General features: G+C 42.2%; 1 protein-coding gene and 1 pseudogene across 1 annotated transcript in view; one reads left to right on the forward strand and one right to left on the reverse strand.

The window, feature by feature from the left end:
• Nucleotides 1–6911: 6911 nt before the first annotated feature.
• The window catches only part of REEP5 (receptor accessory protein 5), a 50204-nt gene continuing 33325 nt past the window's right edge, over nucleotides 6912–23790 (reverse strand). The window contains exons 4-5 of the mRNA XM_068964122.1: nucleotides 11840–12008; nucleotides 6912–9461 (exon numbers count right to left, since the gene is read on the reverse strand). Coding sequence (XP_068820223.1) covers nucleotides 9412–9461; nucleotides 11840–12008 — 219 coding nt within the window. The 3' untranslated portion in view covers nucleotides 6912–9411. The remainder of the gene's footprint in view (nucleotides 9462–11839; nucleotides 12009–23790) is intronic.
• LOC138072214 (glycine cleavage system H protein, mitochondrial pseudogene) lies at nucleotides 16591–17109 on the forward strand (annotated as a pseudogene).

Raw genomic sequence — 23790 nt, forward strand, 5'->3', positions numbered from 1 at the left:
TCAAACAGTTCCAAGTGATTACAGAATAAACATAGCCAGAGTTTCAGAACTCTAAAAGGGATTATACACCCAGGCTGTATGAAATGATCCATCGCTGTGTAGGGGGAAGTATCAGAATTGCTACTTAGGTTTTGTCTTCAACAGTTTCTGTTTATACTATGTCTTATAGTGAATATAATTGTATAGTAGTTTGTATATCAGGCTTACAAATAAGCACAGTGGTGCAAAACATGATTCAGAAAAGCCCTCTTTGGGAAAATGTATCACTTAGGAATATGACTGTATAACAGAAAAGAATGAGGGACTTAGGAATTAAATTTTTAAATAACACGAAACTCAAAGGTTATTGTAGGTGTTGAATCAGTTGCACAGTGATGCCCTCCTACCTCTGTGGTCCACTATCTGTGGCATGTTTCCAACATCCTTTAGTTGTTACAGACTTGTAAAAGGACTGGTGACAGACCCAACACATCAGAGTTCCACATCTGTCCCCCTTGACATCACCATGTGAAGTTCATAGAGCTTTGGATTGATCAGGGGTTCATCAGACAACTTACGATTGTCATTATCATTCACATTTTGCTGTGTCAGGTTTTTGTTGCAACATTGTGTATATTATAAACATACCTTTATTACTGTAAAACTTTCAAGAAAGAAGCATCACAAAATTTTGAGTGAAGAATTTTTCAGTGAATCTTACGTAGATACTTTCTCTGGCTGAGGGACATATGTATTAATACTAGTGTCCCAGAAGATGATAGTTCTTCAGAATATAGTTCTGATTCAGATGATGTAAATGATGATGTCACACCAACAAAAAGACAAAAGTCCTTAGTGATTGATTCTGCAATGGGAAGTGAAAATGAAATGGTGCTGGAGAATGCTCCTTTGCTTCCAAAGAAGAGTGTATTGAATAGTGTTTCACAAAAATGACTTTACAAGTGTGTTAGGTATAATTGTTGAATGTAATAACCCACAAAGTGTTAGTGAAATAACAATTTTTGGCCAGCCACAGTAAAACTTGCCAGCCACAGGTGTTCAGTCACTCCGTGTCTGACTCTGCGATCCCATGGACTGTACCAGGCTTCCCTGTCCATCACCAACTTCTGGAGTTTACTCAAACTCATGTCCATTGAATCAGTGATGCCATCCAATAATCTCATCCTCTGTCATCCCCTTCTCCCACTTTCAATCTTAGCCAGCATCAGGGTCTTTTCAAATGAGTCAGTTCTTCACATCAGGTGGCCAAAGTATTAGAGTTTCAGCTTCAGCATCAGTCCTTCCAGTGAATAGTTAGGACTGATGTCCTTTAGACTGGTTGGATCTCCTTGCAGTCCAAGGGACACTCAAGAGTCTTCAGCACCACAGTTCAAAAGCATCAATTCTTCAGCACTCAACTTTATAGTCCCGCTCTCACATCCGTACATGACTACTGGAAAAACCATAGCCTTGACTAGACGGACTTTCATCAGCAAAGTAACGTCTCTGCTTTTTAATATGCCATCTAGGTCAGTCATAGCTTTTCTTCCAAGGAGCTAGAGTCTTAATTTCATGGCTGCAGTCACCATCTGCAGTGACTTTGGAGCCCGAAAAAATAAAGTCTGCCACTGTTTTCCACTATTTGCCATGAAGTGATGGGACCGGATGTCATGATCTAAGTTTTCTGAATGTTGAGTTTTAACTGTTAAAAATAACAATTTTTGGTCTATCACAATAAAAACTGCCAACCACAGGTGTTAGTCTCTGCAAAAATTTCCTGGTAAGTGTGTTAAAGGAAAGGCAGGGATTTCTCAAAACCTGTCCTGGCCAACTTTCACTTATTTCATTGTCAAGAACTCAGGCAGAAAGCGAAATACAACCTTCTCAGTCCTGATAGAGTGACAGACAAGGAAGTGAGCAGTTGCAAGTGGATACTGGGCAGTCAATGTAAAAGATCTGTCACAGAAAGATGCCTAGAATCTACAGTTGTTTTAGAGAGAGGGCAATAGGATTGTCCAAAAAGGTTTCACAACTATTGCTGTATGTGTTGCTGTTGGTTCATGTTTGAGTCAGTGAATAATTATCTTTACTTGTTTGCCAGCCAAGTGAAAAACGGTCATTTCAGTGAATTATGTTCACCTTCTTTGCCCCTTTTTTAAAGGACTTTATTATTAGCAGTTTTATACTTGTACATAATTGAAAGAGCTAGCCAATTTTAATAGTTTCCAATTAGGCATTAACTTCCATCTGTAGAGGAGGAGGATTTCATTTTCCTTTCTTTATTCCCAAGACATGCATGCATCTTTCCCATCTTCCTTCCTACCACTGTATTTCATCATTGTAATCACATCTTACCTGACTCCTGAGAAACCTGTATGCAGGTCAAGAAGCAACAGTTAAAACCAGACATGGAATAATGGACTGGTTCATAATTAGGAGTACGACAAGGCTGTATAGCGTCACCCTGCTTATTTAACTTACATGCAGAGTATACCATGCAAAATGGTGGGCTGGATGAATAACAAGCTGGATTAAGAGTGCCGGCAGAAATAGCAATAATCTCAGGTATGCAGATGACACCACCCTAATGGCAGAGAGCAAAGAGTAACTAGAGAGCCTCTTGATGAAGATGAAAAAGGAAAGTGAAAAAAACTGGCTTAAAACTCAACATTGAAAAAGTGAAGATCATGGCATCTGATCCCATCACTTCGTGTCAAATAGATGGGGAAGCAATGGAAATAGAGACTATTTTCTTGGGCTCCAAAATCATAGCAAATGGTGACTGCAGCCATGAAATCAAAAGATGCTTACTCCTTAGAAGAAAATCTATGACAAACCTAGACAGCATATTAAAAAGCAGAGACATCACTTTGCCAACAAAGGTCTGTCTAATCAAGGCTATGGTTTTTCCAGTAGTCATGTATGGATGTGGAAGCTGGACCATAAAGAAAGCTGAGCGCTAAAGAATTGATGCTTTTAAACTGAGGTGCTGGAGTCAGTACCACAGTCGGTCCTGAAGGAAATCAACCCTGAATATTCATTGGAAGGACTGGTGTTGAAGCTGAAACTCCAATACTTTGGCCATGTGATGCGAAGAGGCAACTCATTGGAAAAGACCCTGATGGCTGGGAAAGATTGAAGGTGGGAGGAGAAGATGGCGACAGAGGACGAGTTGATTGGATGGCATCACTGACTCAATGGACGTAAGTTTCAGCAAGCTCTGGGAGATAGTGAAAGGGAAGCCTGGCGTGCTGCAGTCCATGGGGGTCACAGAGAGTTGGACACAACTTAGCGACTGCACAACAACAATTTAGTGTACGTTCTGTGTTTCATTCATAGCTGAATCATGCCAGTACCTTTGTTGCTCAATAGTGTGATCAGAGTTCACCAGTACGGGAGTCCCCAGGGAGCTTGTGAAAATTGCACACTCGCTGGCCCCAGCCTGGAATTCAGATGCCTTTTGAAGATTTAGCTTATCTCCGGAAATACTCTGGAGTATGCTATGGTTATTTTTGTTTTCCTTGGAGCTAATTTTCTTTTATTTGCTTAGTTTTATGAATATTTGATGAATTATCAGTTGTCAAAATGTCCTTTCAAAAAGCTTGTCCATATCAGATGTTTTCTCTAAGGTTGATCTGCTTCCCCAGAGAGAAGGCTGACAAGCTCCCAAGATGATAAAGATCTGGGTGCCTAGTGGGTGAAGGCAGGGTGGGCTAATGGGTCTCAGCATTTGGTCACTCAGTCATGCTTTTAATGCAACTTCCCTCCCTTAACTCTGCCCATGCCCCCTCTCCAAGGATCCCCCACTCTTTCCAGAGGATAAACCTCCGGTCTACATGGTTGTGAATAAGGTAGTTCTTCATTAAATCCTCCTCTTTTTTCAGTTTCCTCCTGACATTAAGATACTCTTTGCAGTTATTTTGATATTGGGGGTAACGATAATAAAATTTCTATACCCAAAGAGAGAGACTAGGTGGGGTAGGCAGAATATGCTGTTCTCCTGACCATCATCCATCCTCGCAAAAAAAAAAAACAACAAAAAAACAGTAAATATGTTGCTTTCATGGCAAAAAGCTTTGCATGTGAGATTAAGAATCTTGAGCTGGAGAGAGTATCCTGGGTTATCCAGGTGGGCCCAATGTAAGTGGGCTCAAGCTTATAAAAGGGAAGCAGGGGTCAGTGTACTAACGGGCCACAAACGGGGATACAGGCAGAGTGTGGAAGCTAAAAGCAGCAAGAAAATGGATTCTCCTGTACCTCCAGAAATAACGTAGCCCTGCCCACTCTTTCAGATGTCTGTCCTTCAGAACTGTAAGCTAATATATTTGTGCTGGTCAAGGCTATGGTTTTTCCTGTGGTCAGGTATGGATGTGAGAGTTGGACTGTGAAGAAGGTTGAGCACCGAAGAATTGATGCATTTGAACTGTGGTGTTGGAGAAGACTCTTGAGGGTCCCTTGGACTGCAAGGAGATCCAACCAGTCCATTCTGAAGGAGATCAACCCTGGGATTTCTTTGGAAGGAATGATGCTAAAGCTGAGACTCCAGTACTTTGGCCACCTCATGCGAAGAGTTGACTCAATGGAAAAGACTGTGATGCTGGGAGGGATTGGGGGCAGGAGGAGAAGGGGACAACCCAGGATGAGATGGCTGGATGGCATCACGGACTCGATGGACGTGAGTCTGAGTGAACTCCAGGAGATGGTGATGGACAGGGAGGCCTGGTGTGCTGCGATTCATGGGGTCACAAAGAGTCGGACACGACTGAGCGACTGAACTGAACTGAAACCACTAATAATGTGTGGTAATATGTTACAGCAATAACAGGAAACTAACACATGAGCTGAACTAATTAGCTAAGAGAAACTGTCCAGACCTTGGGATTCTTGACCTTAGCAGTAGTCTCTAATAGTAGCTGTCATCAAAAAATTAGTCAACCTAAGAAAAATTGGAAGACTTTATTCGAGCCAAATTTGAAGATTATAGCCTGTGAAGAGCACCTCAGAAAGCTCAGAGAGTTGTTCTGCCCATTAAAAGTCAAGACAATTTATATATATGTTTTTTGAGACAGAGGGCAGTACTTTAAATGATATATTCGTATTTGAGTTTTCATAATCCAGATGTAAGCACCATCATGGTGGGTCATGTGACTTTTTACCAGCTCAAAAAGGAATGTTGTCTTCTAAAGAGTTGTCTTCATGCTTAGAGAATGTTGCTGGTTATGGTGGGCAGGTATTCCTGCTGACGGGGGAGGTTTGTGTAATGTAGATATACAATGCACAATTGGGGGAGTGCAAGTTGCTTAGTCATAGCCCCATGGACTATGCAGCCCATGGAATTCTCCAGGCTAGAATACTGGAGTGGGTAGCCTTTCCCTTCTCCAGGGCATCTTCCCAACCCAGGGGTTGAACCCAGGTCTCCCACATTGCAGGCGGATTCTTTACCAGCTGAGCTATCAGGGAAGCTGAAATTGGAGGGAGAGGGGAGGCCAAAGGGCAAAGAAGAAGTTTTATGTTTAAATTTTTCTTGCCAAAACATGAATTTCATTTCACTTTCTTAATCATGGTCATACACTGGAAGAGTTTTAAAATACTGGCACCTGGGTATATAGTGCATTTTTTAAATTTCTGGTAGTGGAGGCAGACATTAGTATTTTCTGAAAGCTGCTCAGATGATGGTGATATACAGCCAGGCCTGAACACCTCTATACTGAATATAAAGACGCCATTAACCTAACTCAGTGATTTCTTGTCAAAGTGTGGTTTCTGTATCTATCATCACCTGGGGTCTTGTTCCAAATAGAAATGTTTCAGCCCCACCCCAGACTTCTAAATCGGGAATGGAACCAGCAATCTTTTACCAATTCCTCCCCTCCCCAAAGAAATCCTGATGCACATTAACACTTGAGAACCTCTGATTTGACCAAAGAACCTCTTAATTGCTCTTAATTCTCTGAGGCGTGTATGTTACAGATTTTATAAGCTAATACTGTAGTAAGCAGCCTGAAAAACTTAAGGTCATTCTCAGATATAGTTACTTTCTCCTGCTGTATCATACAGAACTAATATCTGGTTAAGGATGTGAATTGTATCTATGACTCTATAATTAAACACCATGATTCTAGACATACAGACATGTAAAGGCACATGTAGGAGAGGATGCTGACCGAAGTACTCTCTCCAAAGGTAGGTATTTTTAATAAAATCCCCAGTTCTTCTTGTCTTAGTCTAAAAATATAGAATGATTTGGAGGCATATATGTGTTTACTATATTAAAAATATACTTATATGAAATAATAGCACCAACTAGAAGCTTTGTGAGACTGTGTGTAATGCATTATGCCAGCATTAGAGCTGACTCCTCTCAGGCAACTACTCGGTGATAACTTTGCAGCATCCAGGTATTCAATCAGCCGCAGATTGTGTAGTACTGCAGTGTGTATTTATTGAAAAAAATCTGTAAGTGAGCCCATGCAGTACAAACCTGTGTTATTCAAAGGTCAAGAAGAGTTTAGGTTTCCTCTCCATTTATTGCTAATAATTAGTAGAAACTCTTTTTGGTATTTTTTTTTTTTCTGGCTTTTAAATATTTTTTATTTTTTTAATTGAAGTATAATTGCTTTGCAATGTTGTGTTAGTTTCTGCTGTACAACAACATGAATCAGCTATATGTAAACTATAAAGCTATATGTAAAAAACAAGCTATATATCCCCTCGCTTGTTTTTAGGGAAAGTCTTTGCTCTGACAGGTAGTTATCACCACGGGGAAAATTACAGGCCAGGTGAGAAACATGGTCAATAAACACCAGTGTTGAAGGATTGTTTATCTGTGTTAAGATTCTTCTTACATTTTCTTTTAAGCCCCATAAAAGAAAATGGACTATAAAAGCTCAATGAGATAACAAAATTTTATTTACATCTATTTCCATTTAATATAGCACATCTTCAGGATAGGTGGTAACTTATTTAAAGGTTATGCTCATATTCTTCAGGCTGCGGGTAGAAGATTCCCCAGGGTAGCAGTAACTGTCTTGTAGGAATTCTTTGCCTTCACATATCCCCAAAATACCATTCATGTACAAATAAATACTTGTCTTATAGCTGAACACAGGCTCAATTAGTTTTTCAAATACTCTAGCCACAGCAGTATGGTTTTTTGGAAATCTAAACTGAGACAAGAATTGCTCAACTCATAGCTTCTCCTGTCATTAATATGTACATGCTGACTGCCAAAAGGAGTAACTAAAATCTCTTACAGACTGTACTGCAAGAGAAACCTATAGTAAAAAAAAAAAAAATTGCATTCAGAAATTTTTGTCTAAATTGGTATTAGCCTGTAAGTAGTTATAAGCAATAGTAACTTTCATGCTTCACCATCTTGCCTGATATTTTGTACACTAAAAGTTACATATTCTGTATACTAACAGTCTGATTATACAGTCTGAATGCTAGAAGTTGCTAATTTTCATTCTTTTACCACCAAGAAAGCATACTTGATTTATAGGGAAAGGGATTTAAATACTCCTAGAGGCAATGGCACCCCACTCCAGTACTCTTGCCTGGAAAATCCCATGGACGGAGGAGCCTGGTAGGCTGCAGTCCATGGGGTCACTACCAGTCGGACACGACTGAGCAACTTCACTTTCGCTTTTCACTTTCATGCATTGGAGAAGGAAATGGCACCCCACTCCAGTGTTCTTGCCTGGAGAATCCCAGCGACAGGCGACCCTGGTGGGCTGCCGTCTGTGGGGTCGCAGAGTCGGACACGACTGAAGCGGCTTAGCAGCAGCAGCAGCAGCAGAGGTACTTCTGAACCTTTTTAACCTAAGGCTTAACTTTCTTCCAATAACAAGTAGCTGTTTGCTTTCCGAAAGATTTTATGTTTTACCATAAGCTTAATAAGGTGCTTTATTATCATCACATTCCTCTCTCCGCAAAAAAGGCCCTGATCCATATTGTTATATTGGGGTGATAGTGTTCCTTATTTTTGATACCTTTGACATATTTTTGTTTTACATTGTGACACATCATTATGACTTTACCTAATTGTTATCAAGGGAACTATCATCTTTATTTGCCTTAAAATATTTTATAGGCCTGATTTTTAGTTTTGTAATGCTTTTGTTTTAGTTAGTTTAGTCTAAGAAGGACTCTAGCAGTATGGTCAGTGCCAAGCTTAGATTCTCTAGTATGGACAAATTGTCAAGGTCCCTATAAGCCACTGGGCTAATCAAGCTAGTAATATTAATTTTAACTTTTTATTTTGTACTTAAACTGCATATAACCTCATAGTTTATCATCAAAACAAAGCATATAGATGAAAGCATGTAGATGGACTACAAATGATTCTGACTTGTAAACTAGGGAAGCCTCTGTTGATTGACCTTGAAGTCCAGGGAAAGAAGGTAAAGGTGTTTGTCTTACCCACTACCAACTAGATTGTGCAGCATATCGTACTTCTCTGAGAATTGCTCTTAGAGCCTGGTGTCACCATGAGCATGTAGTTGCTAATGATATAAACAAGAATGTACATGTAATGAGAGGTGGGCGAGTCTCTAGAGGTTCCTTAAAGTAGAGGTTTTTAAAAAGACTAGAAAAGAAACAAGACTAAACCAACATGTTACTCAGCTATGAAAGTGAAACCAGGGATGGTTTCCACAACAAAGCTTATCAGCCAGTTTTTAAAAAGCTATAAGACAATATTACTAGTTCTACAGAATTGGAAACTGTGGTGTGTGTGTACATTTCCCCACTTATCACTTAGCTGACTGCCTCACAAAGCTGTTCTGGTATTCAGCTGCTACGTTAGGAAACCACCAGGCCAACCTCCCTTCTGCCTCATTTATCACTTAACTGTTCCTTTGAAACACTGCCCATTTGTATTAATTTTCTGAAGTACTATTCAGCAGATCACACCAACACAATGGAACCTTCAGCCTTTAGCTGGTGCTCCCCATAAGCAATATGCAGCCTACAGACAGTAACATTTCCCTACGTGTGTGTATGCACAGATACATTAAAAACATTTAAACATTTACTCTTAAAGAGTATCCTAAAATGTAAGTACAGAGTAAGTACAGGATAAGTACAGAGAAAACGCATGCAGAGAGAGCCCACTGAAGTACAAAGCCTGTGGGATATATAATTTTAAGTTTATATTTCCTACAGGATAGTAACATAGGTCTTTTCCAACCCAGAGGCATAATATATTTTCTGAAAACTTGGACACTGCCCATTGCATTAAATGTAAATGCTCCCTAAGTATATAAACAGTAAAAGTAAGCAAAAAACCTTACAACACATTCCTTTGTTTAATATATCAAAAATGTTTCCAAGGCAACATTATTAAAATGATCATACACCACAGCCCCTAATACGGTGTCAAGCTCCTATAGGAGGTGCAGAGAGGCCAGAGAGGCTCCAGCCATCAGTGGTCTAGGTGCTCTTCTTCTCCTCGCCCAGTAAATTCACGGTGGCTTTCTTGGCTGTTAGGAGAGAAAACTGTATTAGAGCTGTTTGAAACCCAGCTGTGTGCCGATGTGGCTCCTATTGTGGGTGACTCACACTCAGATGAGGACACGCGGAGGTCTGTGGGCAGGGCTAGCAGAGTTTCCAGGAAATGGGCCTGAGAACTCTTCAAGTGCAGCTCCTGAGCACTGCAGCAAAGTTACTGAGGACCTAGCCCCTTAGAGTGATCATGTCGCCTGTGCCACTGTGACCTGTCCTCCTCCGAGTATCGTAAGAAGCAGAGGTTCCTTGAGTGTATAGTGTCCTCTGTACAGTCAAGAAATTCCAGGTCCTCCCTGGCCTTCCTAATTACCACTTGGCTTGGAATGTGCTCTAAGAACTCGTGTGATGTGTCTGAGGGCCGCGGGGAGGGTTCTGAGAGCCTTGAGGCCTCCTGAGAGTCCAGACCACAGCGTTCTCGGTGGAGCCCTGAGCAGGTGCCAGGCAAGTCTGCCCTCCTTATGCACCAGCCGCCCGACAGCAGCTCTCCCTTCACTCACTTAAAATTGTGGACTAAAGTTTACAAAGACACTGCAGGCTCTCAACTAGCTCTTTGCAAAAATGTACTTCCTGGAGAATCCAGAAACTCAGAGTCTAAAATGTGTCAGCCTCAAAATCTGTCTTATTTTCATTCTTACACCTCGGTTTATGAATGTGTCATAGCAAAGTAAAACAGGATTTTAGAGGACTGAGATCTAAGAGAATCAAAGGCCAAGAAATGTGGGTGAACTAGACAGAAATGACATCACCAGAGGTTGCTGGTTTGGTTAAGAGCAGAGAGGAACAGTTAAGAAACCTCTTCAAAAGGAACTGGCGATCCTAGAGTGGGAGGATGTGAGGAAACGTAGGAACGCGCTGAAGGAGACTGGAGCCGTGTCCGGGAGCAGGGCTTGGGAGGACGCGGTCTGTGAGGAGGAGGAGAACACACACCAGCTGGGGCATCAGGGCTGCAGGGGGCTATCTGGGGGTCTTCCTCCCCCAGAGGCCAGCTCACCTCTCGTCTCCCACTTCCTCAGGAGCGTAGAACCCCCCCTTTTTTTTTTTTTAAATTCCCTAGTTCTGTGGCCATTGTCCATGGGCTAAAACCCTTACTGTGCCCTCTGGAACTTCCGGCCCATCATCAGGAAGACCTCTATCCTCCCGTTTCTCTGAATGGATCCTTATTCCTGTTGCTCTTACAGAGACCCGCCTGCCCCCCAGGACACTGCCTTCTCAACTGTCCTATGCATTGTCCTTCCATGACCCTGGTACTTCTGGGTCTGGAGGTCCAGGAAGCCATTGTCTTTGATCTTCATGGCTGTGTTCAAAATCTCATGGCATCAGATGACCTTTCCCAGCCACCCATCTTTTTTCCAATTCTCTCTGACCCTTGGGCTGTGCTGCCTCATTTCTTTAAGATTTTAGCTCCAAACTTACAATCACTTCTGAGCAGTGCTATCACTTGAATCATCACTGGTTTCAGTATTCTTCCAGTATCCTGACCGCTTGGGTCCTCTGCTCCAGTAACCCGGATGTTCCATTCTAGCTGCTCTGCAGCCTGGTCTCCTTCAGCTCCCCCTCTGGGCCATTCCCTTCCAGTCATACGTTCCCCGCTCTCGGCTTTTGCACATGCTCGTTCTTCCACGGGGGCTTTCTTCCCCATGGTTCCTTCCCTTAACACCTTCAAATGTGATGCAGTATTGCCTCCTTTGTGAGGATTTCCTAAATCACTCTTTAAAACTGTCACCTTCCCTTCAGCCCCTGAGCACTCACTATCTTTCGATCTATTCTATTTTTCTCTGTATCATGTGCTAACTACACCTTGTAACTTGCTTTTCATTGTAGTCTCTCTCTCTCTCAACAAGTCTATAAGCTTCATGGGTTCATGCAGTATGGTCTGCTGGTCTGTTTGGTTCCCTGGTTCACGCCCAGTGCTATGAACATGCTTGGCACATAATTAAGTCACCTCAATAAGTAAGTATTTGTTGAATGAATGGATGAGAAAGGCTGAGAGAGAGGGCATTCTCTTGTACCTCTCACAAAAGCCATTTGAACAGCAGCATCACAAGCAGTTCAACCCGAAATGAATGAGAGAGACTGGACTTGTATATAAATACAGATGACCCCTAAAATCTCCACCCACCACAGGAAAGTCACTTTTCCTAATGTGCTGACTGAATGATGTGTTATACGTGGCATGGCAGAAGAATGCTGGGAACAGTAAAGGCAACAGGCAAAGCCTTGGTGGAGAAATCGCAGGACAGCCTTGGCACGTGGCTGAGGAGAGCCAACGGGGCGGGACGTGAGGAAGCCCGCTACCTGGGCCTGCAGAACGCACGGCCTCTCGCACCCTGGGCCAGGCTGCCCCAGGCCATACCTTCCTTGGCGAAGGCATCTACAGTCTCTTTGGCTTTGTCCTTCAGGTCGTTCACCACATCGTCTACTTGGGACTCGTGCTTCAGGAAGAAGGGCCGGATGATGCGCTTGTAGAGCAGGTCTGCTCCGTTGGCAGGGCTGGGAGCCATGCACCACAGCAGGAAGCCACACTGCAGGGAGAAGCAGCACGGTTACAGAGGGCGGTGACCCCGGACCGCACGCACTGCCGCCTCCACCGAGGACGGCGCCGCCCCTGCCGCCTGCCGCACGGGCTCCGCCGCTGTTTCTGCAGGCTGTTGGGCGCACTTCTCTTGGTGGAGCAAACATGACAAATAATGACCTAGTAAGGAAAGGCTGCCAGGGCGTCCCTGCTGGCTCAGCCAGCAAGGACTCTCCTGTAAGGCAGGAGACCCGACTTCGATTCCTGGGTTGGGAAGATCCCCTGGAGAAGGGATAGGCTACCCACTCCAGTATTCTTGGGCTTCCCTGGTGGCTCAGCTGGTAAAGAATCCACCTGCAATGGGGGAGACTTGGGTTCAATCCCTGAGTTGCAAAGATGCTCTGGAGGAGGGCATGGCAACCCACTCCAGTGTTCTTGCCTGGAGAATCCCCATGGATAGAGGAGCCTGGTGGGCTATGGTCCACGGGGTCGCAAAGAGTCGGCTATGACTGAACAACTAAGCACAGAAGGAAAAACTGAGACTGACAAAGGCAAAACACACCAAGTCCAGCAGCTTAACTTCCTGGCTAACTTGGACCACTTTTTAGTTGTGAGTCACGAGAGCTCTAGAAATGCAAACCTGGGAAGGGGCTACTACTAATGACAGAGCTTGAGTTAAAACGCACACAGAGCACCGATACTGAGCGCCCTTCTGTGACATTCAAAATACAAAAGAAACAGATTATAGGGGGCGAGTTTTGAAAAGACAGCAGTTACCAGGCTGGATTTAAAAAAAAAAAAAGAAAACCCCAAACCATGGCTATATAGTTCTTGCAAGAAACACACCTAAGACAAAACTAATCAGAACACTGAAAATAAGATGAAAAAAAAAGATGTATCTGACAAATACCAACTTTCAAAATAGCTCATATAGCAATAGTGCATCAACACAAGGAAAAATAAGTGAACAAAACGATAAGGAAGGAAAGCAACTTGTTAGGAAGAATAAGTGGCCTGAACCTATGTATCTTTGAGCTATGTAAATTATATATACTTTTGTTTTTGGCTTCCCTGGTGGCTCAAACAGTAGAGTCTAACTGCAGTACAGGAGACCCAGGTTCGATCCCTGGGTCAGGAAGACCCCCTAGAGGAAGAAATTGCAACCCACTCCAGTATTCTTGCCATGAACGGAGGAGTCTGACAGGCTACAGTCCATGGGGTTGCAAAGAGGACACGAATGAGCGACTTCACTTTCTTTTGTCTTGATACTTATATAATTTTAATTTTTATAATTATGTAATTTATAATTATATGTAGTTTCTAAATACATAATAATTTTGAACTGTATAAACTTGAAAGTCAGAACTGATCAATGGACAAAATCCACGATCAATTGCTTTTTAATATTTCCATCGGAAACTGATATATTAAAAAACTAGAAATCAGTAAGAATACATACGAAAATACACAAAATTTAAAATCTTAATCTAAAGATATATACAGATCTCTCCACCCAACAACCTGAGACCTAAGAGAACTGTATACTACAAAACATAGAGGTAAAAAAATGGAGTTCAGAGACATTGGTTCTAGTCTCGGCTCTGCCACTTACTAGCTGGGCAAAACTTGTGCAGGTTACTTACTTGCTTAAGTCTGTTCTGACTCTATAAAAAAAAGTATAAATAGAAAAAAATTTTTAAATCTATTTCATACAGGTTTTGTAAGAAAATAAGAAACCTCTGGAGCATCTAGCCTAGCAGGGGCTCTGTCCCTGTCCCAAGAATACTGTGTCTTCTACCAACATCCATGAGACAGAAGCAGGCTGCCTATTAGAGTTTTAAGTCAGGTAAAATCAGATCTCAGGACCAACATTCACCCTTTTTAAACAATTATTTTGTTCTTAACTCTCCTTTCACTGCCTGAAATGAAATTCAAAGTCATGAGATGCTTACACATACAATTACAAAAAAAAAAAAAAACGGTTTCTAACTGGAATATAAAGAAAGAAGAAAGTAAAAGTGTTTTATTTAAGAAATGTATTTTGGACTTCCCTGGTGGTGCAGAGAATAAGAATCTTCCTGCCATTGCAGGGGCCACTGGTTCGATCCCTGGTCTGGGAAAATTCCACCTGCCACGGAGTAGCTAAGCCCATGCACCACAACTACTGAGCCCACGCGCTAGGGCCCACGGGCTGCAGCTACTGAAGCCTGCTGCCTAGAGCCTATGCTTTTTTTATACCCAAACATTCATATTTTCCATCAGTTGCTTATAAAGATAATGCTAATATATCCACTCATACACCTAAAAGTCAATAGAGCAATTTAATCAAAGTGATGTGCAGGGAAAGTTACATTCTTGACAGAACATCAGAATTCTATGTGAACATTTTGAAGAGAACACAGTGTGGCGGCCAAGGGGATGTGCCCTGTACTACTGCATACAAAGCAAGTTTCCTACCAATTATATTAACTATTCGAAGAGAAGAACCATTTGGATTTAGTTTTTAGCATCTAACATCCAATATACTTGTTATTTATATCCAGGCATTTTTCTGTATTTATTATTTAGGAGGAGAAGGGGCGACAGAGGATGAGACTGTTGGTTGGCATCATCAACTCAATGGACATGAGTTTGAGCAAGCTCCAGGAAATAGTGAAGGACAAGGAAGCCTGGTGTGCTGCCGTCCATGGGGTTGCAAAGAGTCAGACACAATTGTGCAACTGAACAATTAATATTTAGGAAACTGGCATAAAGTTTTAAATTGGCATGAGATACATTTTAATTTTTACTATTTAAAATTGTAGAAAATAGTCTCCTGGCTGGTATTCCTATGTAGAATATCTGATTGTCAGGAATATATTATTGATGTAGACATATGTCTGCATAGCCTCAAAGTGAAGTGGAAAGGACTCAGAGGTTAAGAATCAGGAGAGTTGGGGAGAAGGAAATGGCAGCCCACTCCAGTATTCTTGCCTAGAGAATCGACTGGACAGAGGAACCTGGCTGGCTACAGTCCATAGGGTCATGAGAGTTGGACATGAATTAGCAACTAAACCACCACCCCTAAGGCATGTAAAAGACCTATTCAAAATATTAAAAAAAAAAAAAAATCAGAGGAGAGTTGGTATCTATTTCATGACTAAGTAAATCAAACAACCTCTCAAGGAGTCAATTTTCTCTTCAGGATTTTTTAGGAAACTCAAGAAATTAAAAAATATACTTGAAGAAAGTACACAAGACACAGCTAATATTACCAAGTCCTACAGTTCTTACTGTTGTTGAAAATCTCTGAAATGTTATCTGCCTATACAGATAACAACCCTAAGCAACCCAGAAAAGTTGACTTGTTCACCTTTTCTGGATGAATTTAAGCATGGCTACCAGACAGGACCAGAGCCAAGAATCTGCATTTTTGTGCCTCTCCAATGTGATTCAGTTTATATGCTAAACTCCAAGACTGTTCATTTACTTCTTCCCAGTTCCCTCTAGCTATTGTCTTGAGACCGTAAAGTCATTACTGCTCTTTGCCTACATCTTGAGCATTTTCCAGTTCTCAAATGAAATAACTTTCTTGTATTAAAAATAAAGTTAATTACAGTTCAACTCTCAAGGGTGGTATTCAGCTGCCAGCTTTTACAACTCCCTTTTCTTAACCTATGTACCTACTCAAGAGCCCAGAAATACACATATCTGACCATCCTTTTAATCGGGCCAGCTCATGGGGTTCCCAAGAGCAAACACAAGCCCACTCTTACCCGCAGTGCAGATAAAGAGTCCATGCTATTTCAATTTAACTCTCAGCGCTAGCAGCACTGACACACTAAATTCTTAAATTATAACAGGCCAGAGAATTGTGTCTGTGATTCTAATGCTGCCACTATTCAATTTCCCTGTAGAAATGCTTCCAAGGTAGGGATATATTTAATATGCACAGTTTGGCACTAGCCTGGTGAGACCTGAGAGTTAATGTCTGAAAAAAATGTATTTCAACACTGGCTTCTGGTGTGCTGCAATCACTTGATCAGAAACCAGTCTTGGGAAGCCTTTGCGACACAGCCACAAGAACAGCAATGCTCAGCATGCACAAATAAAAGCTAAAAGCAAACATGTGAAGGGGAAGACTTTTCTATCTTCTTTGCCTCCTACAAAGTTAAGAAGAAAAATGTTATGCTCTCTGTCAGTGGGTCAAACAGTACAGGTAACAGTCTGGATCAGGACTTAAACTTGCCAAAGTTTATTCAACCTTGTTTGAAAAATCTAGAAACTTATTTAAATGAGAATAAAGATGAGGTGCAAAGGTATTCGTTGCAGCATTAGTTATAATAGCAAGATAACTGTCCTAAATGTCTATTAACTGAGGAATGAATGAATTCTTATCTATAATGGATTAGTCATCTAGGTCAAAGAATATTGAATAACATGAGAAAATACTCATAGTATTGTATTAATCAAAAAAAGTGAGATATAGAATCATATATGATATATATGGTCTCAACCATACATAGTTGAGTAAAACAATAACATACACAATTCTCTGTGTGTATACACTGTATCAAGAAATTTATTTACACATTTTGGGCACCCGTGCGAACATGGCGCTGCGCGCGGTGCGGAGCGTGCGGGCCACGGTCGGCAGCCTGCGCGCCATCTCGGCACCCCGCGCGCCCTGCTCGCTGCGGCCCTGGGGACTGCGAGCGGGTGCCGTCCGGGCGCTGCGCACCGGCCCTGCTCTGCTGTCGGTGCGGAAATTCACAGAAAAACACGAATGGGTAACAACAGAAAATGGTGTTGGAACAGTGGGAATCAGCAATTTTGCACGGGAAGCTTTGGGAGATGTTGTTTACTGTAGTCTGCCTGAAGTTGGGACAAAGTTGAACAAACAAGAGGAGTTTGGTGCTTTGGAAAGTGTGAAAGCTGCTAGTGAACTCTATTCTCTATCAGGAGAAGTAACTGAAATTAATAAAGCTCTAGCAGAAAATCCAGGACTTGTCAACAAGTCTTGTTATGCAGATGGTTGGCTGATCAAGATGACATTCAGTAACCCTTCAGAGCTAGATGAACTAATGAGTGAAGAAGCATATGAGAAATACACAAAATCTGTTGAGGAGTGAAAATGGACCCCCTAAATAAACTACTTTGAAACGACTTAATCTAGCATAGTTGTCTTAAATTAGTGGTGGATAGATATTTAAAAAGCAACTTTTAGCAAAAGAAACTACTTGTAACAATGTTTCCTGAAGAAAATACCGCTTAACTTTCTCATGACTTCAGATAAACACTGCATCTTTTCCACAGCATCCTGTGATTTTTAGGCTAGGCTCCAGTTATAATATTCAGAATTCCTCAAATTATCTCTGATAAAACTAATTACAAAAATTATGTAACTCAAGGATAACATGGTTATCTTAAACCTTATATGACACTGTAACTTGCTTACAGCTATCCTTGGATTTGGGCCAAAATTATCTTCCCACTAGAAATAACTGCCAGTGGAGAAAAGTTTGTTAGTTGCATAGTGTCCAATGAAGAATATTACTATCTTAATTTTGCAATATACTGTGTTTGCTGGTGCTATTTTTATACAGTAAAGTAACAGCCTTGCAGGAGAATAAACAATTTAATAATAAAATATTCAACTTCTTAATTATGAAAAAAAAATACTATTTTGTTTTCTACATAAAACATGCCCCAACACACAGGCACACATACACACAACCACAGATGCAAACAGTATAACAGCAAGGATTAATTCACCAAAATCCCCCTGACCTAAAACACATTCTGGCACACAGAGGTTCTAAATAGATATCTGCTGAATAAAGAAGATATACTACTTTCACAAACAGAGAAATTATTTTTAAATAAATACATTTATTTTTAAACCTTCCTGTTCCAAGGCAGAGGTCAGATCAAAGCTCTAAACAGGCAGGATCCACTTTTACTAGCTCAATACATGGAACAGTATCTTCTCAACCAACCTTTGATGCCTAATCATTGGTTCCTCTCACATTCCTTCAAGCTAACAGGCTACTTTAGAAAAATGGGGGGAACAGGTCAACAATATTAACTCTGCAAAAGATAAAATAGTAAACCCGGCCTTAGTTGCAGGTCTTTTCTTCATCCTTCCAAACAACTACCTTGTGATTGTAGCAATAGCACAGGTACGACCCAACTAGTCCTTAAAATGGAATACTCTCACATACACTTCTCTGCAATTCAGGGACCTTTTCTCAGTCAGTTCACGGAAGCCACTCAGAATACACCACTAATACAGAAAGAAAGCATTTTTATTGACAGCATGATCAATTTTTAATCATCTCAAGTATATCACCTATTTGGAACATACGGGATAAATTCACTCTTTCTGGATGCCATGCCATCATACAGCTGGGCACTCACTACTAATGGATGCACATTCATTTCACTATTAGGGAGGAAAACTTGCTGCATAGCAACTTCTGTAATGTACTTCAAATATAAATGACTTGCTGATTATCTTTTATTCTGGAGCCTTTCTGTCTCAAGGGGCCTGCATTAGCAGAGGTGATCACGAGCAGGCCGCTGTCAGATTGCTCACATTTCAGAAGTCTGAGGTCAGGTGCTGGTGTAGTGGTTCTACTGACAGCAGATGGCTGGCGGCAAGCAGTGGGGCCCAAGGCAAAAACCCGGCTTCTTGCTGTTAGAGACTGCAGTGTGACATCACTGCCGTTAGACAGGTCTTAAAGGATTCAAAAGTATTTGAAGTTTAAAGTATGGACATCTACATCAAAGACTATAAAGCTATTTTTATAAATGCTAAATATCTTTGGATAACAAAACCATGAAAAATCCAGCAGCCTACGAAATCTAAATCTTCCGATAGACCAATTTCTTCCCCATTTCTTTTGAAAGGAAAATTTTTCAGCTGTGTTACAAGGCATTCAGTGGTAACATCATTCAAACTTAAAAGAATATGCAGGGACTTCCCTGGTGGTCTAGTGGCTAAGACTCCGTGCTCCCAATGCAGGGAGCCTGAGTTCAATCCCTGGTTAGGGAACTATATCCCACATGTTGCACCTAAGACCCACTGCAGCCAAATAAACAAAAAATTGCTTTTTAAAAAGAATATTCACATTTGCATTTAAATTTTTAACTAGCTTTTTTTTAAAACCATAAATGGTTTTATACTGTATATAATCTATAATTTTTATAAATAATGAATTATGCAAAACTTCTGTATCTCAATAAATGAATTATTTCTTTTAACAGTATGGATGTACTATTAATTCATTTAACCATTTACCTGTTGATGGACCCTTCAGGGATTTTTTTTGTAATTATCAGAATGAGAGAGCTTCTGGTATCTCATTTCCTGTATCTACATTTCTTTAGATAAAAAGTCTAAAAAGAAAGTAAACAGAAATGTAGACATTTTAAATAACTGCCAATTTAATGAGGAAGCTAAACTATTTGAGTATTTTAACTCACACTTCCCAGATTGCTGACTACTCGTATTTTTTTCTCTTATGTGAAATGTCTCTATATGACTTCTTTCATTTTCCTCTTTTTCTTCCCTGTAAGTTTTTCTATATATTCTGGATATAATTCCATATCTGGTAAGAATGTAAATACATCCTCCTCCTGCTGCTGCTGCTGCTAAGTTACTTCAGTCGTGTCTGACTCTGTGCGACCCCATAGACGGCAGCCCACCAGGCTACCCGTCCCTGAGATTCTCCAGGGAAGAACACTGGAGTGGGTTGCCATTTCCTTCTCCAATGCATGAAAGTGAAAAGTGAAAGTGAAGTCGCTCAATCGTGTCTGACTCTTAGCGACCCCATGGGCTGCAGCCCACCAGGCTCCTCCGTACATGGGATTTTCCAGGCAAAAGTACTGGAGTGGGGTGCCATTGCTTTCTCCAATGCATGAAAGTGAAAAGTGAAAGTGAAGTCACTCAGTCATGTCCGACTCTTCCTACCAGGCTCCTCCGTCCATGGGACTTTCCAGGCAAGAGGACTGGAGTGGGGTGCCATTGCCTTCTCTTAGTCTGTCATTATTTTTCCCTTGTTTATGCTGCCCACTGTTATATAGAAATTTTCGTCTAATTTCTATTCCTCCAAGTTAGAAAACATTCTCCTATACTTCTTCTAAAGCAGAGGTTTTGGCTTAGAAGTACTGCCTTGGGAGGGACTGAGGAAAACAGCTGTGGACTGAGCAGCCAGGGCAGTTTCTCCTCATGCCCCCGCTCCAAGCCCTAGAGCTGTGAACGACCACCTAGGAGCACCTGCTTCAAATGCTGCTGGGGGAGCTGAAGGGCGATGCCTGCACCTGAGGGGCTGTTTTGGGGAGGAAAGGGTGATTAACTGTGACTGCTCTGCTGCCTGGGGCCCCCCACCCTAGTTTAGGGTGGGCAGGCTCCCCACCTGCCCCCCATCCTGAGTTTACCAGAACTAGCATGAATCGGGGTGCGGCCACCTCCATTCCAGCACCCAATGGAATAGCTGATATGCCTGGAGAAAAATGAACTTATAGGCCAAAATAACAAGGTATTTGAAAACTACAACCATTTCAAAACAAAGCACAGTCAACTACAGATCTATCAGCAGCAGAAATTTTAGAAGTGACTAAGAATTTTAAGTTAACTATACTAAAAGAAATACAGTGACATGAAAGAACAAAAAAAATAGGAAAGAACCAAGCAAAATTACTAGGAATGAAAAATAAAATAGTTGAAATAAACACAATGTATAGCATAAAGAGCAAATGGAACAAGATTGAAACTGGAAGATCAGATTGAGAAAACTCCCAGAAAGCAGGAAAACACAAATAAATATATTTGAAAAATAGGTAAGGTCAGAGGAAAAGAAAAAATACATCCAAATTACTCAGAATTAAAAATCAAGATGATATCAATGTAGTGGTGGTTGCAGGGAGGAAAATCAAAGAATGAGAGAGATTCTGGTATCTAATTTCCTGTGTCTATGTTTCTTAGATAAAAATCTAAGAGAGAGAGAACAAGATGGCAGAGGAGTAGGTGGACGTGGAGTACCTCGCTCTCCACGGATACATCAGAAATGCACCTTCAGACACAGAAGTGCACGCAGAACACCAGCCGAGAGCCGACAGGAGGGCCTGACCAATGGAAAAGAACCCACAGAACCACGCAAAACTCAGTGGGACGAAGGAACCAGGGGAAAAAACAGGAGTGTTAGTAGGACTGCACCTGCCCTGAGCGGGTGGGGGAACTGAAGCAGGGCTCCAATCCCCACAGCCAGGCAACTGTCTGAGTCAGAGGAGAAACGTTAAGGCTGAGAGCAAAACAGCTGATCTGTGGCAGCCTAGATGGAATGAGAATCAGACAGTCCTTGCCGCAACCATACATATGCCGGGGAGGAATGGAGCGCTACTGGAAGGGACAGCGGCTGGGCACTGGAGTTGAGGGATTGTGGAGCAATCCCAGGGCGAGGGCTGCTGTTGACTGTGGAGAGACAGATCAAGTGGATGTGAGGGAGGAGGCTGTGGTGGGAAATGCCTGTGGAGGAAAGCCAGGCAGCCACGGAAGCAAGGCAATAGTGCTGAGTCACGCATAGAGGGTGGAGCCATCACCATAGCCCCTCTCTCCCCCCAGGAAAGTATTGGAGAGGCCGGCCCATCCAATGCCTGACGCACTGAACTACAGAGCAGGACCCCACCCAGGGTGCTCCTTTCAGTGACTAACGCACCGAACTACGGAGCAGGGCTTCCTGGTGGCTCAGAGGTTAAAGCGTCTGCCTCCAATGCAGAAGACCTGGGTTTGATCCCTGGGTCAGGAAGATCCCCTGGAGAAGGAAATGGTAACCCACTCCAGTGTTCTTGCCATGGAGAATCCCATGGATGGAGAAGCCTGGTAGACTACAGTCCACAGGGTCGCAAAGAGTCGGACAGGACTGAGCGACTTCACTTTCACAGAGCAGGACCACCCTCTGCCCAGGGTAGCCCTCTAAGTGCCTGAAGCCTGAACAACAGAAAGGACCCCAGGCAAGGGATCCCTCTAAGTGCATGCCTGAACGGGCGGAGCTACAAAGAAAGACTGGCCAAAGAGGCCTTCTGAGCACCAGCTACAAGAGGCTGGAAAGAAGCCTCTGATTGGGCCATAACTCCTGCCGCGGAGGCAATCCGTGTCCCTGCACACTTGGCACCACCACGGTTCCCCAAGCCAAGAAGCTGCACCACCTTCACACACAACCCTCACTGGGGCAGAGCTGCCACAGGCCAAAAAAATGGTGTGTGTTCATGGGCCCAAGGTCTCTTTGGTCCTGTTTGACTCTGTGACTCTGTAGACTGTGGCCTGCCAGGCTCCTCTGTCAGAGAGGGGGTTCTCCAGGCAGGGATACTGGAGTGTATTGGCCAATACTGGGTGCCACACCCTCCTAGAGTGCTGTATTTCCTGATGCCCTAGCTGCCAACCCCCCTGAGTACCTGGTGCTGCCAGAACCCCTGCAACCCAAGCAGCTGCACCACCTCCATACCTGGCCCTCACGGGGCAAACCCAAGTCCTCCAGGGCAGCCTCAGGACCTAAACCTCAGTGGGTGACCCACATGCAGAGGTGGAAATAAAACCACAATTGAAACCCAAGGGCAGTGTGGCTAAGGAAGAAGACCCAAAATCTTCCCACCAGCTGTACAAGCTGCAGATTACATCCACACAATCAACTAGGGAGACTCTGTGTCTATGGAATATATAAAAGGCCACTGAGAGCTCCCACAAAAGAAAATGCATGAGCTCTGATAGCTGTGGACATTGGCGGCAAGAACACACAGGAGTAGGACCAGATGAGAATCTGAGCTGCCCCCACAGCAGATCCAGTGATCAGCACAGTGTTGGAGGGCATCCTAGGCAGGTAAGGTGGACTGGGATTCTCAGCGCAGGAAAGGACTCTGACAGCAGTGACTCAAGATAAACCTGTATTATTTTCAGTTTTTGACTTGTTCTGTATATTCTCTTGGATTTTTTTTCTTTTTTCCTTTTCCCCCCCCTCTGTTGTAGTTCTCAATTTTATTGACACTGAGAAATCCAAAGCCTGAAGGCTTTTGAGACTTTTCTTATTTCCTCAGTCACATTTTTTATTGTTGTCATACACTTCTGCCTCTATTTGGCCTTTTGCAGTTCTGTGGAGTTTTCCTCTTTTATTTCCTTTATTTTTAATTTTAATTTTTTAACCCTATTATTATTTTTTCTACATTTATTCCTTTGTTCCCTTTTCCTACTGTTCTTCCGCCTTTGCAGTTAATCTTTCACATATATAACCCTTCTTCATCTACTTCTATTTAACTTGGCATATCTATTCTTTCTTTCTTTTCTTAATCTCCTTTCCTCTCAAAATATTTGTTAGTTTTATTTTCATTGCTTTATTCCCCAATTGATGACCCACCACATAGAGTAATGTAAATAAATGCAAAAGTAAACAAGTGGAACCTGATTAAACTTAAAAGCTTTTGCACAGCAAAGGAAACTATCAGCACGGTGAAAAGACACCCCTCAGAATGGGAGAAAATAATAGCAACTGAAACAACTGACAAAGGATTAATTTCCGGGATATACAAGCAACTCATACAGCTCAATGCCAGAAAAACAAACAGCCCAATCAAAAAGTGGGAAAAAGACCGAAACAGACATTTCTCCACGGAAGACATACAGATGGCTAACAAACACATGAAAAGATGCTCAACATCGTTCATTATTAGAGAAATGTAAATCAAAACTACAATGTGATATCACCTCACACCAGTAAGAATGGCCCTCGTCAAAAAGTCTACAAAAAATAAATGCTGGAGAG

The sequence above is a fragment of the Capricornis sumatraensis genome, chromosome 2 (assembly GCF_032405125.1).
Source record: "Capricornis sumatraensis isolate serow.1 chromosome 2, serow.2, whole genome shotgun sequence".
Taxonomy (NCBI): domain Eukaryota; kingdom Metazoa; phylum Chordata; class Mammalia; order Artiodactyla; family Bovidae; genus Capricornis; species Capricornis sumatraensis.